Source organism: Scardinius erythrophthalmus (assembly GCF_964197995.2).
Source record: "Scardinius erythrophthalmus genome assembly, chromosome: 14".
In the NCBI taxonomy this organism is placed as follows: domain Eukaryota; kingdom Metazoa; phylum Chordata; class Actinopteri; order Cypriniformes; family Leuciscidae; genus Scardinius; species Scardinius erythrophthalmus.
In genome coordinates, this window is record NC_138234.1 from 15,146,905 (window position 1) to 15,168,883 (window position 21,979).

Below are 21,979 nucleotides of genomic sequence, written 5' to 3' on the forward strand. Positions count from 1 at the left end.
TTTTAAATTTACACCAGAAAAGACACAGTGGTGTGAAGAATTACATGTGCTTTGATTGTGGAAAGACCTTTGTTACAGCTAATGCATTGACAGTGCACCAAAGAATTCACACTGGAGAAAAACCTTACAAGTGTTCACAATGTGACAAGAAATTCAGTGAGTCAGGATCTCTGAAAAAACATAAGAGCATCCACACTGGAGAGAAGCCGTACAAATGTGATCAATGTGGGAAGAGTTTTAGACAGAAAGGATCCCTAAACAGACACATGAAAATCCACACTGGAGAGAAGCCGTACACATGTGATCAGTGCGGGAAGAGTTACACACGAAAAAGAAACCTTAAAAGACACATGAAAATCCACTCTTAAAAACTCCAGACTGAAAACGCAGATGTAATTTAAAGGGATGGTTCGGAGTAAAATCAACCTAGGGTTCTTTGTGTAACGGCCACCAGCTGGAGTGCCTTCGAGAGCCACCAGAGGCCACTCCACACTAGACTTTGATCACTCCTTCAAACACTACATTTCCCATAAAGCACTGTCCGGACTCATCAGCACTCATCTCTTTCACCTGTTTCTCATCACCTTGTTTCACTCACACCATAAATACCTGGTTTTTACATTCACTTATCGTGAAGTTTTGTTGTGTTAGTCTGCATTTCTGAGCGGTTTTCCCGTGTTTGTTTTCTGTTTTTGTCCCTGGACTGTTTATGGTTTCTGACTCTGTTCTGCCTGCCCCTATCTGGATTGTTTATTGGACTCTGTTTATTGCTGCCTGCCTTGACCACTGCCTGTTTACTGGATTACGAGTTTGGATTACCCTTATTTAAAAAAGATGTGTTTGGATCTATCTTCGTGTCTCGGAGCATTCATAACACTTTGCACCATGACCTCGAACCAAACACCCCCCAAGAAGCTTTTTTTCCTTGGTCGAGGTCCCACTTGTTGGTTAAATTAATTCATTTTAATTGTTAACAACAATTAACAATTAAAATTTCCTTATTAATGGGTACACACATTTGCCATAAATGCAATGGATACGTAAATTCTCTGGTGTACTTTTTGGGTTTTGGTCAGCTACATTGCATGCATTTGAAAATTAAATAGGTAAGCTGTGTGTACCAAAGTAAAAACAAATGAGGCCCTATCATTGGTTACCTTCGTGGCAGTCCTGTAGTAAATCCGAGTCTCCCACAGCAGCAGATACTACTCCAGAGAGTACAGTGTCACCCATATTTGAGGCAACTCTCTGCTCAAAGTGTGTAAGTTCATCAACCCCTTTACCACTGCCTGTTCTGCCCACACTTTGTCGGTGCGCAACAGTTCTCCGTTTAACGTCCACCTTTATATCAGACCATTTCTTTTTAAGGTCATTTACAGTGCAGTTACTTTCATATCCCACCGCATTGACGGCATCAGCCAAACACTCCCATTCATATTTTTTCCTTTTGTTATTAATTCCGGAGGACATATTTTTTTCTCATTTCTATCTCCGATAGTAGCACCTCCAATTCACTCTCTGTAAAGTTTCGTTTCTTGCCGCTTGCTTTAGCCATTTTCTTACTGCTTTCTTTTGCCAAAGTGGAGTCATTACCATATTTAAATTGATTTAAATAAGGGAGGAGACTGGGTGGGGCGTTGTGCTCGTGTATGTGCGCTCAATTTTACGTATATTGGGATGTACAAAGAGAATATGCGTGGGGTCCTTCGTACGCAGAGATTCATACATCTGTTTTTTTTTTTGTGCGTACGCACATTTAAAGCTTTGTCCGTACACAATGTTTTAGTATGAATTCAACACAAGTCTTTGTACATGAGGCCCCTGATGTGCTCCTCCCAGTAGTCACATTCAAATCCAGAATCAATACACATCTGTTTAGCTGTGCATTTACTGAATGAGCACCGTGCCACTGTTCACCCGACCGATTACACTATATTTTATTTCTGCATTCTCCGTTTGATTCTAAACTGAACTCAAATGGCACTGATTGATATGTTGAACCGATGTTTTGCACTAAATCCTGTGGTGGAGTTTGAGAGGGATTGACTCATGACGGTCAAGGGAACACTTTGGTGACTAGTATAGATTACTAGTCTGGTATGGATTATCAAGAGAACACTGTGATGACTAGTACAGATTACTAGTCTGGATTGGTACAGATTACTAATCTGGTGGGCTCAGATAATCCACAGTACTATACTGAAAATCCACAGAAGAATACATACGCCATGTGGAAATCTCAGTGTCAAAATAAGATACACCGGTGTTTTGCCAGATGAGTTTATTCTATGTATCATATTTTTAGTATTTTAATTCATTTTACTCAAATTAATTTTATAACTGTATCATTTATCTCTGTTGTTTCCTTTTATAAACTGCTTTAATTCCCCCTGCTTTTATTTTGTGTTTTCTATGCAAAGCTCTATGCTAAAGTGTGATTATTATAATACCTTTTTCTATGTAGCTTGTGTATGTAACTGTTTGAGTTTCCCTGTTTTATTTAGTGATTATTTCCTCTCTATGTACATAAAGCACTTTGAATTGCCATATGAAATGTGCTATAAAGTCATGGTCAGAATTAATTTTTATTTAAATTAGCACTGGTTAAAATTCATAAAGCAGGAACAAGATATGAAACAATATTTATTAATAATGCACAGTTTAAATATCACAAATATCAAATTTTATTTTCATTTGCGTCCTATGCTGGCTAATTACACGTTTAACTGAACAACTAAACAGTGTGTGATCTAATAGAACTTTATCGGGGGTACAGTTTTTTACAGTCTGTGGTTGATACACGTGTGTCCCAACTGTCCCCCGCTGGCCAACTCACACATTTCTATAGATTTTGCAATTACCTTGCATGACACAATACCATGAAATATGTTACATATGAGTATTATGAACTTAAATATATTGATGACTCAATATATAAAAGTTCACAATACTCATATGTATTTATTTTTAAACTTAAATGGTTTGCCGCAATCAGTTTCCTCAATCGGTTTGAGTTGAGTTAACTTGTTGGGTTTTTCAGTGAATAGTTCCTGTTTTCACCTCATTCATTGTGCCGATGTTCATATTTGATCACATTCAAAGCTCATTTCATTGGTGTCAACAGCTGAGACAAACTTCACCAACACCGTAAATTGACTAAATTCACTTTGTTATAGTCTGATAAACAATGTAAAAAGTGTTATTTCTTGTTAACAAATGTGTACATTTATTTCTGAATTTGTATATTCCTATTTTTTATGCTTTTTTTTTTCATTGGGTATATTTCATTATATCCATACGGAAGATAAAAATAAAAAATTGATCTACAGTTCTAGTGTAGCCTACATGCAGAGAAAACTCAGTCCAAACATGCATAAAACACCTTTTAGAAACCAATTACAAATGCTTATTTGAATGTCTCATCTACTAAATGCAATCTAAAAACCATCAAATACCAACCCTTCAGAATGAAGCATATGATGGTTTTGTATGATTCATGTTTTATTAATTTGTACCGTGTTTTGTGATTATTATTTTTTCTTAATCAGGCTAATTAGAGACAAATCTACTACTCTCCATTTGTATTAGGCTATACAAATTAGTTAATAAAATGTCCAAACTTATAAAACTGATCCGAGATCAGGTAAAAACATATAGAGTAGTTAATGTGTTCAAGCATATAAATTGCAATATAAATGGTCAGTTCTGGCAGGCCAAGTTTGCAATTATATAAATGAATGCATTACAAATATTATCCTAGTGATAATATGCCATTTGAATATTATATGGAAAATTTACTTAACCATTTCACACATAGTGCACTGTAAAAAAAAAAAAAGTTGAGAAACCTTAAAAGTTTAAGGCAACCAGCTGCAGGACATTTTTGAGATTTCTCAACTTACGTGTTTGAGTTATCTCAACTTTTCTCAAATATTTTCATGTTAAATAGTTGAATAAACTTTAAAAACTGAATTTGTCATACAAAACGTAAGTTGGATTTTTTACAGTGTGGTCACTACAGAAGACAGCTATTAAAAAAGCATTTTCTTGAATTTGCATGGGTTTTTATGGCAAAGTTGCACATCAATCTCTTCATTGGACCCTGGTGCATCATCCTATAAATTGCAACCAAGTGGCAAGCGTTTGTGTTTTGATTTTTTCCCCTTCCAAACCAAGATGGCCAAGGGTCAGTCAGACATGCCAAGTTGCTCCGGAATATCCACCCATTCCTTCTATCCTAGGAGACTCTTGTTGGTAAAAAAAATATTGCAGCATCAAGCAATATCTATGAGTCATATCGCAGTAAAATTTTCCAAGTTTTGATTTTAGATTGAGAGAAAACTCTGATTAATCACATATCCACTGTAGTGGACGTCATGCATCAATTGCTATATTTCAGCTACAATTCATAATTATAATGTGAATATTGGTTTTGAAATTTAAAACTTAAAAACTTAATCTGCAGTTTTACTGTAAATAAATGTACTTGTATTATTAGAATGTAGTTTTCTTTGACGTCATGTGATTACATAATGTATGACACTTGCAATGCATTACTTACTTGTTAGATCAAAAAGTAATCTGATTACGTAATGCATGTTATTGTAATGCGTTTCTTTACTCATAACATCACAAAGTAATCTGATTAGGTAATGCATGTTACTTGTAACATCAAAAAAGTAATCTGAATGCGTTATGCATGTTACTTATAATGCGTTACCCCCAACACTGAACATTTCAGATGAGATTGAAAAAAAACGTCTGCTAGGTTTTTTCAGAGGAGGACTATGATAGAAATGTGCATGTCCATCTTGAACATAATCAGAATTATCAGCTAATAAGGGTAAATCTCCATACTCTGGTACACTGGAGGGAGCATCTGAGTGGTTTCCACAGTTGTACCTTGACATACTGTAGAAAATTCTGATGGAATCACGTCCTCATGTTCTGATATGATATCAAAGATACGCGAAGTGTAATTTGTATGAAGTTGTATGAAGCCTTTGCAATATTTTGCTTTTTTTTATTGTTTTATCATGATTTGATATAATTGTATTGATTAGTTTGTTAAATTCACTTACTTTATCTGTTTGATTATTGTCTTATATTTAATATCTTAAGTTTAAACCATAACCACATGTTGTCCACTCAAGTGGACATCTGAAGATCTCTTTGAAAAATTTGTAAAAATAAATAAATAAAATAAATATCAATTCTTGTTTTTCATGCCCTAAGAGCAATAAAAACACATATGAAAAAAAAATCCTGACTGAGGTGATCACAATTCATGCATGAAAGGGTTAATTCATCAAAGATTTTATTAAGTTATCCGGTGGTGACCAGTGGACCACGTCTCTACAACGTTCTCCATGGATAAAGTGACGTTTTGAGGACGCGCCCACAACCACAACGTCTCTGGAACGTTTAGCCAAGATTCTAAAAAATGGAACTTTACCACGACGTCGTCATAAAGTAATGACACGCGCACCGCGTCGCGAGCATATTCGCCTTGTTTTGTAGTTTATCTAAACACTTTTTACTCGTGTTTGTAGTCCCTCCTCCAAAGCACTACAGCCTTTATAGAATGGTATGTGCACGGATCCACACTTCGGAAATAGTAGACCAGTTGTAGACGGGGACTTCTGGCACACTCTACGCCTATAGGTCCTATGCTTTGGGACACACTTATTATTTAATTTCGCATACAGTTTAAGATGGATATGTACATTGGTTTAGACGCATGGTCACTCACTCAGCGTTCAGACTGAGGTAAGTTGAGCTGTTCACTCACTGTACCTCGTAGTCTATTTAGCCTTTACAATCAAAGTTTAAGTAACATTTTTCGAGGTAATTTCTGTAGTTTTCTTTTAACATTGTGCCATGTGTCTTTTCTGGCGTCTGCTGACTAAACAGTTAGCGCAGCAGGCATGAGCAGCATTGTGAGAAACTACTCTGCAAGAAGAACTGAGTTATTTTTGTGATTTTATTATTTCGATATTTGGATTGATAATATTAGTCCAAACAGGAATTGGGAATCGATCTCAAGCACTGCTGCAGTGGTTTTATTTCATTATTTCTCTTTTGACGTTTAATTTACGTCGTTAAAAATTTGTATTTTGAATACTTTATTGAGCCAGTAAAGAGGACTTTTAAATTCACCACGGGTTGACACTGGAAACTTAAAACTGCGCCCTGACTTTTTTTTTTAAGCAAAAGGGTTTTATGATCATTGCTTGACCAGCTAAGTCAGCCTGACATAAAAAAAGTGTTCAAACCCCCTAACCAGCCAGAAGTCCAACCAATTTAGGATGGTTTTAGCTGTGTGTTTTCTTACAGCAGGGCTATTGTACTGTAAAGATTGGTGCCATTTGTATTTTTTTGATGCATAATTGATGTTTTAGTCATCTCTGTTATTGAGTAATACTAATAAGTTGGCAGTTTTATACTTGTTTACTATCCTGACTCATTATCTGTTTCTACCAAACACTTAGAATAGCCTAAATTCAGATCTCTGCTGATGTTGCTGTACGATTTCTTTCACGAGTTTTCATTTTCGTCGGTTTTAGTACACGATGTAACTACAGAAAAGTCAAGTTTTAAATAGGAAAAATATCGAAACTCTTTGTTAATTTTTTTGAGAGAGATGCTAATGGTCTTGTCCGGTTCAATTCATTATGCTAAGCTATGCTAAAAGTGGGACCCCCAGACACGGAGATCGGCTGAATGGATTCCAAAATGATAAAACTCAACTGTTTAACTCTGGGGGAGTTGTAAAATGAGCCTATTGCCAAAAAAAAGTGGAGTATCCCTTTAAGATTGTCGGAAGGGGTGAATCGGGGCTAAAATCGGCCTAATTATCCTGCCGTGTGAACCAGGCTTAAGTGTCAGTTTGCAAGTGATCTGGTGTCAGCATACTGACCCATCACCACTTTTGATATACAAGATATAGGCTAAATCTCTTAATTTTATTATAGTCTGAGATTAACCACTTAATATGTTTAAACAGCAAAATCTAAAAACCAGTGATTATGAGCGAAACACTCACTAACCAATTATAATGAAGACTAAAATTGCATTATTTAATATTATTTCAGTATTATTATTATTCTTTATTAATATTCATAATCAGATGTTTATTTGAAGTTTAAGTGCATGAGACAGTTTATGAGCTGCACATTCTAAAAACTACATGGACATTAGTATCATATGTCAGGCACAGGGAGCAGAGATTATTTTGGGTGTGTAATGTAGCATATGTTTTCCACTGATGCATATATGGACTAAGAATGTATACACTAAAGGACAGCATGCTTTATATGGAAAGTGGATTGTGCCATGTATAAGCATGAGGCATACGTCTATTTTTAACATAAACTAACATGTTTTTTTTCTTCTTCTACCTGATAAGGAATTGAAGTAGTACAGCTTCAGAGAAACACACACAGTTGGCATGGACATACATTTCTTGTTTCTCTCCTATGGCTGATGCATATGAATATATATTTATTTTTTTTGCAAGATAATGTACTCGGTTACTAACGTAACCTCGGCTCCCTTTCGAGAACGGTCACTTCCTATTGCATACCTATACGCAGTGGGGAAACTCCTTTCCTCAGATTATTGAAGCTTTTATGTAAAACGCATTGCAGCTGCACAGTGAGCACAGAGAGTGACTGGCTCACTCATTGGCTGTGCTGCAGTTGGATCCAATGGCGAAGTTGGATGTGTTTCGTGAACATCGTTTTAAACAAAGCCACATCAGAACTGTTGCGCATCTCCAAGCAACGGTGACTCTTGAAGGAATCTGTGTTTTGAATGATTGAATTAAATGATCCACACATTAAGACTTACTGCTACCTACTGGTGGTTTTATTTCCATATTTACACTTTACTCCAGCTGCGTTTGAAACCACATACTTTCTTATATACAGTAGTAGGGGAAAAAGCAATAGGCGAGCAAATAAGTATGTACAAATTCTTAGTATTCAAAAGACTAGGTGAGAATTACCTGGGTGACATACTAATTCTTGCGATATTCAGACTAATAGTGTTTAAAGGGATAGTTCACCCAAAAATGAAAACGCTGTCATCATTTACTCTTCCTCGAGTTGTTCCAAACCTGTATGACTTTCTTTCTTCTGCTGAACACAAAAGAAGATATTTTGAAGAAAGTCGGTAACCAAACGACTGATGGACCCCATTGACTTTCATAGCAGGAAAAAAAAAATACTATGGAAGTCAATGGGGACCAGCAACTGTTGAATTACCAACCTTCTTTAAAATATCTTCTTTTGTGTTCAGCAGAAGAAAGAAAGTCATACAGGTTTGGAACAACTTGAGGAAGAGTAAATGATGACAGCGTTTTCATTTTTGGGTGAACTATCCCTTTAAATATGCCTACTTATCTACTATATAGTAGGAGAAAACAGAAAGGAGTATCATGTCTGAAACATTAGTATTCATGGTCGAGTCTCGCCGCGGCCGGACCACCATCAAAGACGTTGATAAGCACGTCTTACTCTCTCAGTTCCCTCAACAGAGACGACTGGAGAAGTGTATTTCACAGCCAACAAGCCCATTACACAACCCGCTCGCCCTGTACCCAAAGGCCGTTTTCACGGCCAGCTAGATAAATCTCAAAAAGAGCATTATATCTGTCTGTCCGGCGCATGCCGAAGGTGTTATAAATGTATGAAATGTGCCCACTTCCCAGTGCTCACCCCTACACATAAGCACGGCCTGTTCAGTGTTACACACTCTTTCACGGCCCACAATAATAAAACCGGCTCACGGCGCGTGTGTTTTAAATTTAGGAAATGTGCCCACTGTACAGTGCTCACCCCTACTCACAAACACGGGTCACTCTGTTACACACACTCACTCAGAGCCCCCATCAACAATTGCGAAATGCTTTCTGTGTGCAGAGAGCCCATCAATAGACAAAATGTGTTCTGTGTAGAAAGCGTGCGCCCACTAGCTAGCAAACACCGTATGCTTTACCGCACACACAGCGACCAGAACCCGGATGCCATTCTCCGTCTAGCTTTAAGCATAAAAGCATGGGAAAGCTAGAGACGTCGCTACAATTCTGACCGCTGCTAGACGCAAGGGCCAGCTTCAATACGAGGATCAACCTCTCCGCATCGCTCCTGACATTTTGCCAACAGTTCGTGCCGCGAGGAGAGCCTTCAATCCGATTTGCACTGAGCTTATTAAGAAAGGCATCCGCTTCCAAATGAACTTCCCAGCCGTGTTGGTCTTCAAAGCAAACGGCACGCAGAAAACTTTCAGAGACCCGTAAGACGCCAAAGCCTTTATGGACGGTAATTTGTGAACTATTTTGGCTTTTCGTTTTACCGGTAACATAATCCATGCAACGATTAGGCTATGTTTATTCAATGACGGGTGTATGCCAAAAGGAATGGGAGAGTTTTCACATGTGTAAACCGTTATTATTGTGAAGTTTTTGATTTAAGCTGGGATATTGAACAGGTGCATATTTTTTTCTGTACTTTCAATGATCAATATATATCCTAGTTTTCCATTTGTTTCACAGGAGTTATAGACATGGTTGTGGCCAATCTTCTCCTTGTTCTGTTTTTGTTTTGTTCTAATGTTAGGTTTTCAAAGCCTGAACCAGAGAAGTTCCTATTTCCTCCCCATCTTTTTCCCCTATGGAAAGTTTTTTTTTCTTGTTTACTGCATAGTTTACCTTGCTATTACTTTTTAAATGGTTGATGGTGCCAAGTTGAAAATTCTAACCCTCAATGTAAGGGGCCTGAATAACCCAGTGAAACGAGTTGCTGTTTTGGACTTTTTGCGGAAACAAAAAATTAATATAGCCTTCCTATAAGAGACTCATCTGTTAAAAAGGGATACAAATCGCATGTCTAATCGCTGTAATTTTCCGGGTTGTTGCTTGCTCGTCAGCTTTAAACAAATCGAAAGGTGTGGCAATCATATGTCAGCGTAATTTGCGCTTTAAGTTGTTGGATACTTCGGCAGATCGCAAAGGCAGAATAACAGTTGCGAAAGTTCATATAGAAAATAGAAATGTTGCCTTCATCTCAATTTATGCCCCTAATACTTTTGAAAAATAATTTTATGAACAGCTCACTAAGGTACTGCTGGAGCTCTCTGACTTCAAACTCGTAATAGGTGCTGATTTTATTTTTAATGCTGTTGTTGACTATTCATTTGATAGATCGGGAGACTCTGAAACCTTAGATCAAAAATATGCTTCTGAGGCTTTATGTTCCTGGATTAATGATACTGGGGTGATGGATCTCTGGTGTGTATTAAATCCTGGTGTTAAAGGCTTCACCCATTTTTCATCAAGACATAATCTTCCTCTTGAATTGACTTTATTTTCTCTTCTAGAGATTTGTTTTATAATATTGTTTCTGTTAACTTATTACCAGTGTCTTTTTCTGACCATAATGCAGTGATTGCTTCTGTGTTGGTAAATTCAAATCCAGCTCGGGCCCCTAGATGGCATTTAACACCTCGCTACCCCGAGATGAAGCATTTAAAACCAAGTTTTCAAGCCAACTATCAGATTTTGTAAATATAAATAAAGGCTCTGTGGCTGACCCAAGGACAGTCTGGGATGCTGTTAAAGGATTTATTAGAAATTTTACTGTACGTTATGCCTCCAACATAAGGAAAGCTCGTTCATCCCCATTTTCCAAAATTTAGAGTCTAAATTATCAGCATTAGATAGCCTATTACAACAAAGTTATGATGAGGAGGTTAGGCTTCAATTTAACCTTGTGAAGAAAGAGATAAATGCTGTTATGAAACAACGGGCCGAATTTTTAATTCATAGGACGCGACAGTTGTACTATTTAAATGGGGCTAGACCCAGACGTTTATTAGCCCTTAGATTGCGGTCCAATGAGCATTTTGCAAATATCGGCACAATTAAGACCAAAAATGGTGATATTCTTAGTGAACCCTCACAAGTTAATGCTACTTTCCGTAGCTTTTACGCAGATTTATATAGCTCTGAGATATCACATAATCAGGATACTTGTGACAATTTTCTAAACAAAACACTGCTTCCTAAGCTGTCTGAGGAAGATTCTCTAGAATTAAATACCCCCATTACTTTAGTTGAGCTTAAGGAGGCTGCTTTTGATATGTGCAGCGGTAAATCCCTAGCCTGGCTCCGCCCTCCTGCGTACTTCCGCTCAATTTAATTTCCCTTCAGTACTACGTCTGGGATTGTGGTGTATTCTTTGGTTTTCTCCGGCCAAAATTTTGGCGGCCCAATCAGCGAACAGAGGGAGTGGCTGAGAACGATGACGTTGATGTCGTGCGTTAGTTTGAGTTGATGGGCGTAGGGTTACGTCACTACCAAAGGTTAGCAATTGGTTATGGCAGATCCAGAGTGACTCTGGGCAGATCCAATAGTTTTAAACTTCAACAGAGTACCCGCCTACAAGGAAGTTAACGCTTGTCAATGGAGAGAGGCCAGGCTCTGTGTACAAATGAAATGTGTACGAGAGTCTGGTAGAACCAGGCTAGTAAATCCCCTGGGTTGGATGGAATTCCACCAGAATTTTATACCACGTTCTGGGACAGTCTGGGCCCTCTACTCTTTCATATGATTCAAGCCGCTATTGAGAGAGGGTCCTTTTCCAGAGATGTGAATACCGGTATTGCAGTTATTACGCTTTTGCTCAAAAAAGACAAGGACCCCAATGATTGTTCAAATTATAGGCCTCTGTCACTTCTAAATGCTGACTTTAAAATTTATGCTAAATTGCTCGCGCGGAGGCTCCAGCCGGTCATGACTAAGCTTGTTAACTGTGACATGACAGGCTTTGTTAGGACTAGATTAGCATCTTATAGTGTTAGGAGGTTACTCCATATAATATATGGGTCATCTTTGCTGACTCCTCCTACCGCGGTCCTTTCCTTAGATGCCATGAAAGCCTTTGATCGCTTGGAATGGCCATATTTGTGGTCTGTGTTGAAGCTCATGGCTCTGGGGTCCTCCTACATTCATATGATCAAGGTGCTGTATGCAAACCCCACAGCCATGGTTTTGACAGGTAAGACTTGTTCTTCACTGTTCAACATAGCCAGAGGTTCTCGACAGGGATGCCCTCTAAGCCCGCTTTTTGCACTTTCGCTAGAGCCACTGGCCCAGACAATACGCATAGATAAAGGTATCACCCCAATCACAATGTGTGGGACCAACCATTATATTTCTTTGTATGCAGATGACATCCTTCTTTTTTAGAAGAATTTGGGCATTATGATTGGTACTTCTTTGCCATATATAATTAAATGAACTGTATGTAAGATTGTGGCCAAACCTGGTACTGCAATCACTTTTAAATTACTGTAGAGCAGTGTATCCCTTCCCCCTCCCCCCGACTCGAGGTTGCCAGATAGGTTCCAGGATTCAGCAGGAATGTAGGCTGACATGTTTGTAGCTGCAGCTGTGGTAACTAGAGCAGAGCTGGCAACCCGAATGCTGAAACACAACTGACTTTGTGATTGGTAGATAGGTGGAGGGTGGGGCATCAGGCCAAAACACAACATGACAACATCAACATCAGTTGAGGGCTGCAACAATCACTTTTAAATGGCAATATCCTGTCCGGACTACTGTTGTCAGTGATATAAGTATTTGAAATTAACATGATTTCTTAATGTCTAGTGACATATCAGGGCCATTTTATGATTAATTAAAATACATTTCTTACATACAGCTCCTTTAAGACCAACTATGAGGGCATCCTGTCTAAAATTTCTTGTAACTTGGATAATTGGTCATCACTTCCAAATTCCCTTAGATCGCGCATCTCGATTATCAAAATGAATGTCCTCCCTCGAATTAACTTTGTGAGTTCTATGCTGCCCTTGCCTCCTCCTTCTCGTTTTTGGGATAGGCTACAGAGCATAATTACCAAATTTGTATGGAATGGCAAACGTCCACGTCTGAAACTTTCCACGATGCAACGAGATAGATTCGCGGGTGGACTTGCACTTCCGAATTTTAAGCTATATCACTGGGCTTTTACACTACATCCCCTGCTTAGCTGGTATAATGACAAAATGGATGTTTCGTGGCGTTCCTTGGAGGGAAATCTAGTTCTTCCTCTGAAGTTAGATGAAGTTTTATTTGCCAATATTCCTCTAAAAAAATTGTATGCTCCGTTTCGGTCCTTTAGTGTCACACGCTCTGTCGGTCTGGAGATCAGCAGAAAAAGCTTGTAATATCCGTTCTAATTGGAATCCCTACTCTCCTATCTTTAATAATGATGGTTTGTTAATTGGTAAGCGCCCAATAAAGATTGGCCAGTGTCAACAGTGGTTCGACAAAGGAATTCACTCCTTGGGTGACTTAATAGGTGATAAAGGCCTTCACTCCTTTGAAGAACTTTCCATTCAATTTAACCTTCAGAGCTCTACCTTTTTTTTTACTTACAGTTGAGGGCAGCCATGAAGACTTATGGGGTTCCTTGGCTGGCTCCTCTTAAAGATCACCCTTTACTTAAAGTGTTACGTGAGACTCCGGGAACAAGAGGGTTGTTTTCTAAATTATATAATTATTTTCTGGAAAAAATGCAGCCTCCTCTGACAATAGACTCTTCATGGCGGGCAGATATTCCTGACCTTTCCCCCAGTTTTAATTGGGACAGTGTTTGGGTGATGTTAATGCATGCCTCAAGGAATCCGGATCATCAACAAATCCATTTTAATTTTATTCATAGGACTTATATGACTCCACGAAAACTCTATAGTATGAAGCTTAAACCTGATCCTAATTGCACGCTGTGCCATACAGGGGAAATTGGTACTTTTTTTCCACATGATTTGGGAATGCCCTGGGGTTGCTTACTTTTGGAATATGGTTAAAGAAAGTTTGTCCACTTTATTGAATGTTTCGGCCCTTTGTCCCCATCTGTTTTTATTTTAGATGATCTTTCTGATATCCAACTTAACAAAACTCAGAAACGAGTGTTTTTAGCTGGTTTGACAGCCGCTAAGAAAATAGTAGCAACGAGATTGAAACCTCCACATTATCTTAATAAGCAGTACTGGGTTCTCACATTTATAGATGTAGTGTATCTCGAATTGTCCACTGCACGCATTCATGGCGCAAGAGAGGACACCATTGGGCCCAAACATTGGAAAAACTCAAGGGTTTACTGAGTTGAATTAATACCCCCCCCCCCTCTGGTTTTATGGTCATTTTATTTTATTTTTATTGTTCTTGTTCATCTGGTTAATTTACTTTTTCCTTATTATTAATCATATAATTCAACTGTCGTAGATGTCTTTCAGCTCTATTCTACTGTTTTTTTTTTTTTTTTTTTTTTTTTTATGGATATTTTCTAACAATTCTAATATTCTGTAGTACACTTAGACACACGTTAGACGCGCATCTTTTCACGTGACCACACAGGTTTTTGAATTAGCCCCCTCTCCTTCCTTATGAAACTGAATGTGGCGAGCAGGACGAGGCCGAGGGCCGTGAGAGAGCGGCACAAGGCCGGTGGTGTGATTACTCTGATGAGCGACACCTGCGAGACGCACCGGTCTCGAATCTCTCACGGAGGAGCGGAAGCATAAAGGAGGAGCGTCGACAGTGAAGAGGGAGAGAGGAACAGGCCTGTGTTTTAGTTGATGTTTTGTTTCTGTTTTGTGTCTTTTACTTTCATTTTGTATTTGGTTCATTTTTATCATTAAAATGTTAAATGTTCGCCGATTCCCGCCTCCTTCTTCCCGTAACAACATACGTCGTTACATTGGTGCCGAAACCCGTGAAGGAGGAGGAACGCGCTGTCAAAGAGCCCTCGCCGTTGTTGGGAATCCGCGGTGCCATCGAGCACATGGCGGGCAGTTTCCGTCGCCATGGACGCTCGAGGCGGTGCGCTGGAGTGAGTTGCCGGGGGGATGGACGAGCTCGGTGCTGGCTGCCGTCCGTGAGGGAGCGGAGGAGTCGCCGCCGTTTGCCGTGGGCTGGAGCCTGCTGTCGTCCGCCATTATGGGGAGGAGCAGGGAACGGGGGATTACTGCCGTCTGCCCGTATCCGGAGGAGCCGTCGCCGTCCAACAGGCAGCGGAGGAGCCTCGTGCCGTCCACCGAGGGCTATCCAGCGTCACCGCCAGGCACCGCGGAGAAGATCACCCAGCTGGTGCAGGGCCAGATGGCAGTGTGTTGTGGGAACCGGACCAAGAATTATTTTTATTTTTTTTCTCTCTCCCCTGAAGACTAAATTTCATCCTTGAATATAATTGCATTATTTTATATTATGTATCTGTATTATCATTCTTTATTACTATTCTTTATTAGTTTACTATTCTTGATTAGTTGGATTATCTTATGAAGTTTAAAATGCACAAGTTAGACTATAGATTGCATGGACACGTGTTTAAGGAACATATTTTGGACACAAGGAGGGTAGCTCTGAGGATTTTGTTTTCTGCTTAAAGGTATGTGTGCAATGCAATGTTCACTTAGCAGAGTTCCAATGATGATGATACTTCAAATGTGTACAGTTGGTATGCTCTTTGTGAGAAGAGGAATGTTTCAACTAATGCAAATGTACCATTTGTATACCATTAATGTATATACAGAAGGATAGTGGATTGCACCATGTGTAAGAATTAGGTTTACATTCCATTTTTAAACATAAGCTATATGTTTTTGATACCTTAAAAGGAAAACAAAAGTTGCTCAGTTGTGTATTTAAGCTCAATCTTACTGTTCTGCAGCAGAGAAACATGGAAACGCATAGACCTGGTATGAATATAACATCTTCTCAGAGTTTCTCTCCTGACATATAAGAATAAAATTCTTCTTGGCAAGATAACTGGTGTCCGGCCCTGTGAATCTAATAATAAGGGGAATAGACTAAATTCCAAGTCTACACCCCTCTCTCGTCTCTGTCGCTCCTCATGCTTCCGTCTCCTTTTCTCTCGCCTCGTCTGTCCATACCCCCAGGTACTGCAGCCGCCGTGTTCGGTCTCCCCGGAGGAGGGGGAGGGGGGAGTAGAGCGCAGACTCGTGGGTATCCCCCTGCCTGCGAGGGGCGATGGGGGTATGTGGCGAGCAGGACAAGGCCAAGGGTTGGTGAGAGAGCTGCACAAGGCCGGTGGTGTGATTACTCTGATGAGTGACACCTGCGAGACGCACCGGTCTCGAATCTCTCACGGAGGAGCGGAAGCATAAAGGAGGAGCGTCGACAGTGAAGAGGGAGAGAGGAACAGGCCTGTGTTTTAGTTGATGTTTTGTTTCTGTTTTGTGTGGCCAGCAGTTGTCCGTGAGGGACTGCTGGCTTTTACTTTTATTTTGTATTTGGTTCATTTTTATCATTAAAATGTTAAATGTTCGCCGGTTCCCGCCTCCTTCTTCCCGTAACAACATACGTCGTTACACTGAACATACCAAGTTATCTCTGCTAAACCTGATTAGTGCAATGAATCTTTCAGCTAAATAGTACATATAACTAATGTTGTTTAGTAATGATAGCAGGTTTTTACTAAACATAAAAGAATAAGTAATGATCACTCGTAAGTTTAATTAGAAAGAAAATCTTTGTTTACACAGTGTTTTAATTGTTTAGTTATCTTCTAATTCAATACTTTTACATCATAGACATACTTAATCTCTGATATCTTCATTCATCTCTTTGTTCTGTTTTCTGTATTTCTTTGTATGGAAACACTCTGCATGGGACCGTTTTTGTGCACTCACATATTCAAACTTGTGCATTTATAGCTTTAAAAACAATATTTGAAAGAGTATTATTATAATGAATTAGCCTATTCAAGTTCCATGGGCATATAATTAATTTATAAACTATTATAATTTTGTATAGAAATTGTCTACTTTTTGCTATTACTTCAAAGTCATTTTTGTCTTTTCCCTTCACATTTCTGTCTTTGATTTATCTATTTATCTTTCATTTTAGACTTGATGGAAGAGAAAGCGGAGAGTAATCGACTGAATTAAGTGGAGAAGAAACATCATCATGTCAAAACTGGACAAATCTTTAAGTTGCTCACCGAAAAGAAGAGCCTGTCCTCATTGTGGAAAGAGTTTCCCAGACAAAAAAAGTCTCAAACATCACATGAGTGCTCATACTGGAGAGAAGCTGCACACATGCGATCAGTGTGGGAAGAGTTTCACACTAAAATTAAACCTTAAGAGACACATGAAAATCCACTCAGGAGAGAGGCCACACACATGTGATCAGTGTGGGAAGAGTTTCATACTAAAAGAAAACCTTAAGAGACACATGAAAATTCACTCAGGAGAGAGGCCACACACATGTGATCAGTGTGGGAAGAGTTTCACACACAAACTAACCCTTATTAATCACACGAAAATCCACACTGGAGAGAAGCCACACACATGTGATCTGTGTGGGAACAGTTTCAGACAAAAAGCAACCCTTATTGGACACATGCAAATCCACACTGGAGAGAAGCCACACACATGTGATCTGTGTGGGAACAGTTTCACCCGAAAATCAACCCTTACTAAACACATGAGAATCCACACTGGAGAGAAGCCGTACAAATGTGATCTGTGTGGGAAGAGTTTCACACTAAAAGCAACCCTTACTAAACACATGAGAATCCACACTGGAGAGAAGCCGTACACATGTGATCAGTGCAGTAAGAGTTTCGAACATGCAAACACATTTAAATTACATCTGCATTCTCATTCCAGAGAAAAAACATTTAACTGTGATCAGTGCGATAAAAACTTTTTGGGGGCAGATTCCTTAAAGAGGCACCTGATCTTTCATTCAAAGGAGAAGCTTCACGTGTGTTCTTTGTGTGGAAAGAGTTTTTCAGAGCTTAGTCTTTTCAATTTACACCAGAAAAGACACAGTGGTGTGAAGAATTACATGTGCTTTGATTGTGGGAAGACCTTTGTTACAGCTAATCAATTGACAGCGCACCAAAGAATTCACACTGGAGAAAAACCTTACAAGTGTTCACAATGTGACAAGAAATTCAGTGAGTCAGGATCTCTGAGAAAACATGAGAGGATCCACACTGGAGAGAAGCCGCACACATGTGATCAGTGCGGTAGGAGTTTTAGACAGAAAGGATTCCTTAACAGACACATGAAAATCCACACTGGAGAGAAGCCGTACACATGTGACCAGTGTGGGAAGAGTTTCACACTAAAAGTATACCTTAAGGGACACATGAAAATCCACACTGGAGAGAAGCCGCACACATGTCATCAGTGTTGGAAGAGTTACACACTAAAAGTAAACCTTAACAGACACATGGAAATCCACCCTGGAGAGAAGCCGTACACATGTGATCAGTGTGGGAAGAGTTTCACACTAAAAGTAAACCTTAACAGACACATGAAAATCCACTCAGAAGAGAGGCCACACACATGTGATCAGTGTGGGAAGAGTTTCAGATTAAAAGAAAACCTTAAGAGACACATGAAAATCCACTCAGAAGAGAGGCCACACACATGTGATCAGTGTGGGAAGAGTTTCACACACAAACTAACCCTTATTAATCACACAAAAATCCACACTGGAGAGAAGCCACACACATGTGATCTGTGTGGGAGGAGTTTCAGACAAAAAGCAACCCTTGTTGGACACATGCAAATCCACACTGGAGAGAAGCCACACACATGTGATCTGTGTGGGAACAGTTTCACCCAAAAAGCAAACCTTACTATACACATGAAAATCCACACTGGAGAGAAGCCATACACATGTGATCAGTGCAGTAAGAGTTTCATACATGCAAACTCACTTAAATTACATCTGCATTCTCATTCCAGAGAAAAAACATTTAACTGTGATCAGTGCGGTAAAAACTTTTTTTCAACAGTTTCCTTAAAGAAGCACCTAAAGGTTCATTCAAAGGAGAAGCCTCACGTGTGTTCTTTGTGTGGAAAGAGTTTTTCAGAGCTTAGTGTTTTAAATTTACACCAGAAAAGACACAGTGGTGTGAAGAATTACATGTGCTTTGATTGTGGAAAGACTTTTATAACAAAAGGTGAAGTGAAAATGCACCAAAGAATTCACACTGGAGAAAAACCTTACAAGTGTTCACACTGTGACAAGAGATTCAGTGAGTCAGGAAATCTGAAAAAACATAAGAGGATCCACATTGGAGAGAAGCCGCATCAAGAGAAGCCTGATCAATGAACAAATCGCTGAAGATCCACCTGAATGTTATACACAGGAAAAGCCTCACATGTGTTTGTGTCCAAAGAGTTTTTCATTCCTGGGTACTTTAAAAATATGGCATTGAGCAATAAATATCATTCAAAGTTGTCACAGTGAACAGTTAAATCATTTTAACAAGTTAAATCATTATGTCATGGTTACAAAAGACAGAAGCAAATATGCAAGTAAAACTGTGTTTTGACAATGAAATATATGCATTGGTGAAGCTGGGCAGACTGGTGACACAGGGACTAGATGGTCAGCGATGGTGTCTGTGAAGTGAAGTGCTGGAGACGTGACGATCCAGGTGAAGGCGAAATCCAAGTGAAGGCGAAATCCAAGTGAAGGCGAAATCCAAGTGAAGACGAAATCCAAGTGAAGACGAAATCCAAGTGAAGACGAAATCCAAGTGAAGACGAAATCCAAGTGAAGACGAAATCCAAGTGAAGACGAAATCCAAGTGAAGACGAAATCCAAGTGAAGACGAAATCCAAGTGAAGACAAAATCCAAGTGAAGACAAAATCTAAGTGAAGACAAAATCCAAGTGAAGACAAAATCCAAGTGAAGACAAAATCCAAGTGAAGACAAAATCCAAGTGAAGACAAAATCCAAGTGAAGACAAAATCCAAGTGAAGACAAAATCCAAGTGAATACAAAATCCAAGTGAATACAAAATCCAAGGGGAACGCAGACAGGAACAGGATCACACACGGGAGACATCAAACAACGATCTGACAATGAGAGGAGAGTGCAGTGAGGTTTTAAGGGTGCGTGAATGAGCTACAGCTGGAGTGATGAATGAGATCAGCTGGAGCGCTAATCAGTCGGGATGAGCGGTAATTCCCACTCACACACACCCATACACGCATACCAATAGAAACAGGAGACAAGAAGGAAACAATGAATTTATGAACCGTGACACATTATGCTTTTATATGTTTTATTCGTAAATCATTTTGCTTAATTAAATCATTATGCTTTATTATTTTTGTATTGTTGAATTAAAGGTCCCATATTGTACACCTTTCTGAAGTTTTATTTTAGAATTTGATGTCCTTAAGAATATATATTTGGTATAACTACCAAAAACCAGATCAATATATATTTTACAGATCCTTTCTCAGGAGCTCTGCCAAGAACAGGACGATTTTGGCCTGTCTACTTAATATTCATGACACACGAGCCTCTCTTCTGATTGGCCTGTTGTTTTCTGAGTTACCCACCATTGGTGGAGGTGGTGACTGAAGGCAGTAGTTCTGACATCACATTTATACGGAAGTCACAACAGCTAGTGAAAAGACAGCTACTTTATGCAGGATGTGTCCATTTGTCTGTGGATTGATGATTGATTGATTGATTGATTGACTGATGTTGGACGAGAAGGCCTGGCTCACAGTCTCCGAAATCATCCCAAAGATGTTATATCAGGTTGAGGTCAAGACTCTGTGCAGGCCAGTCAAGTTCCTCCACACCAAATTTGCTCATCCATGTCTTTATGAACATTGCTTTGTGCACTGGTGCGCGGTCATGTTGGAAAAGAAAAGGGGCCATCCCCAAACTGTTCCCACAAAGTTGGGAGCATGAAATTGTCCAAAATGTCTCGTCATGTTGAAACATTAGGAGTTCCTTTCACTGGAACTAAGGGACCAAGTCCAACCCCTGAAAAACAACCCAACACCATAATCCCCCTCATTACGTAGCACTCATTGCATTGCACTTGGTGATGTAAGGATTGGGCGCAGCTGCTCGGGCATGAAAACCCACTCCATGATGCTCTCTATCAACTGTTCTTGAGCTAATCTGAAGGCCCCACAAAGCTATTGACTCTGCAGAAAGTGTTTGAGATTTTCCTTTGCCTCATGTAAAGTCTGTATTGCAGTGTCTCAGTCAGAAACCGGGTTAAATCAGGATAAATCAGGTTAAATCAAGTCAAAGGGTTTCTGTGAAAAGTACCTAACAAGCTCAGAGAGAAGATGTGTATAGGTAGTTGATAAGATGGAACTAAATACATGTTCATTAAATGATGGATGGCACTAGGACACTGCAGGTGCAGAAAATCATGTGACAGATATTTTTGTTAAAAATGGGTGTGGCCAAAGATTTTTCCACCACTAAAGAGATGTCTCCGTGAATGATGATTCTAACAGTAGCGAGATCTGGAGGCGGAGCAAAGAAGAAAAAGATAGCTGATTGGCTACCTAGTGATAAGCAAAGGTATAAGATCTGAAGTTCGACCATTGCAAGTCAGGTGGCCAGCTGGCATCTCACTTTGTTGCTTGTCAATAAAGTTACTTCTTCTGAGACCTGGAACTTCGACTCTTGAGAGATTTTCTGAAGACTTTGAATGTGCCACAACATACAGTAATTTGGTGACTTCTGCGCACTGTGCACCTCAACATGCCCTGACACCGCTCTGTGATTTTACTTGGCTTACCACTTCGTGGCTGAGTTTCTGTTGTTCCCAATTGTGTGAGGAGAGGAAAACATGGCTACACCCCAAACTAAAATAAATGATTTGAAACTGGTGGAGTGATGTGATTTGAGTACAGATCTGTTTTTGTTTGAAGACCTGTCAAAAGTTATATAAGGATGCTAATTTATAACACTGTTAACTGTTAAAATGTATTTTATTAATATGCACGTCATTGTTCGGTGTCAGAGAAGCGGATGCATTTCATTCTATAATGTGTTACTTTGTTAAATACAAAATGAAATTATTTTTAAGTGATTATTTTATTACAATGCATGTAAGAGACGTGTTCAGATATTTGGCTTACATCAATTAATAAACTCAC

General features: G+C 39.3%; 1 protein-coding gene across 1 annotated transcript; it reads left to right on the top strand.

Moving 5' to 3' along the window:
* The first annotated feature begins 5,514 nt into the window (after window positions 1-5,514).
* LOC308702508 (uncharacterized protein) lies at window positions 5,515-21,979 on the top strand. Its single transcript, XM_081385419.1, has 2 exons — window positions 5,515-5,769; window positions 16,937-21,979. The coding sequence occupies exon 2, from the start codon at window positions 16,997-16,999 to the stop codon at window positions 19,160-19,162; it is 2,166 nt and encodes a 721-aa protein (XP_081241545.1). The 5' UTR covers window positions 5,515-5,769; window positions 16,937-16,996; the 3' UTR covers window positions 19,163-21,979.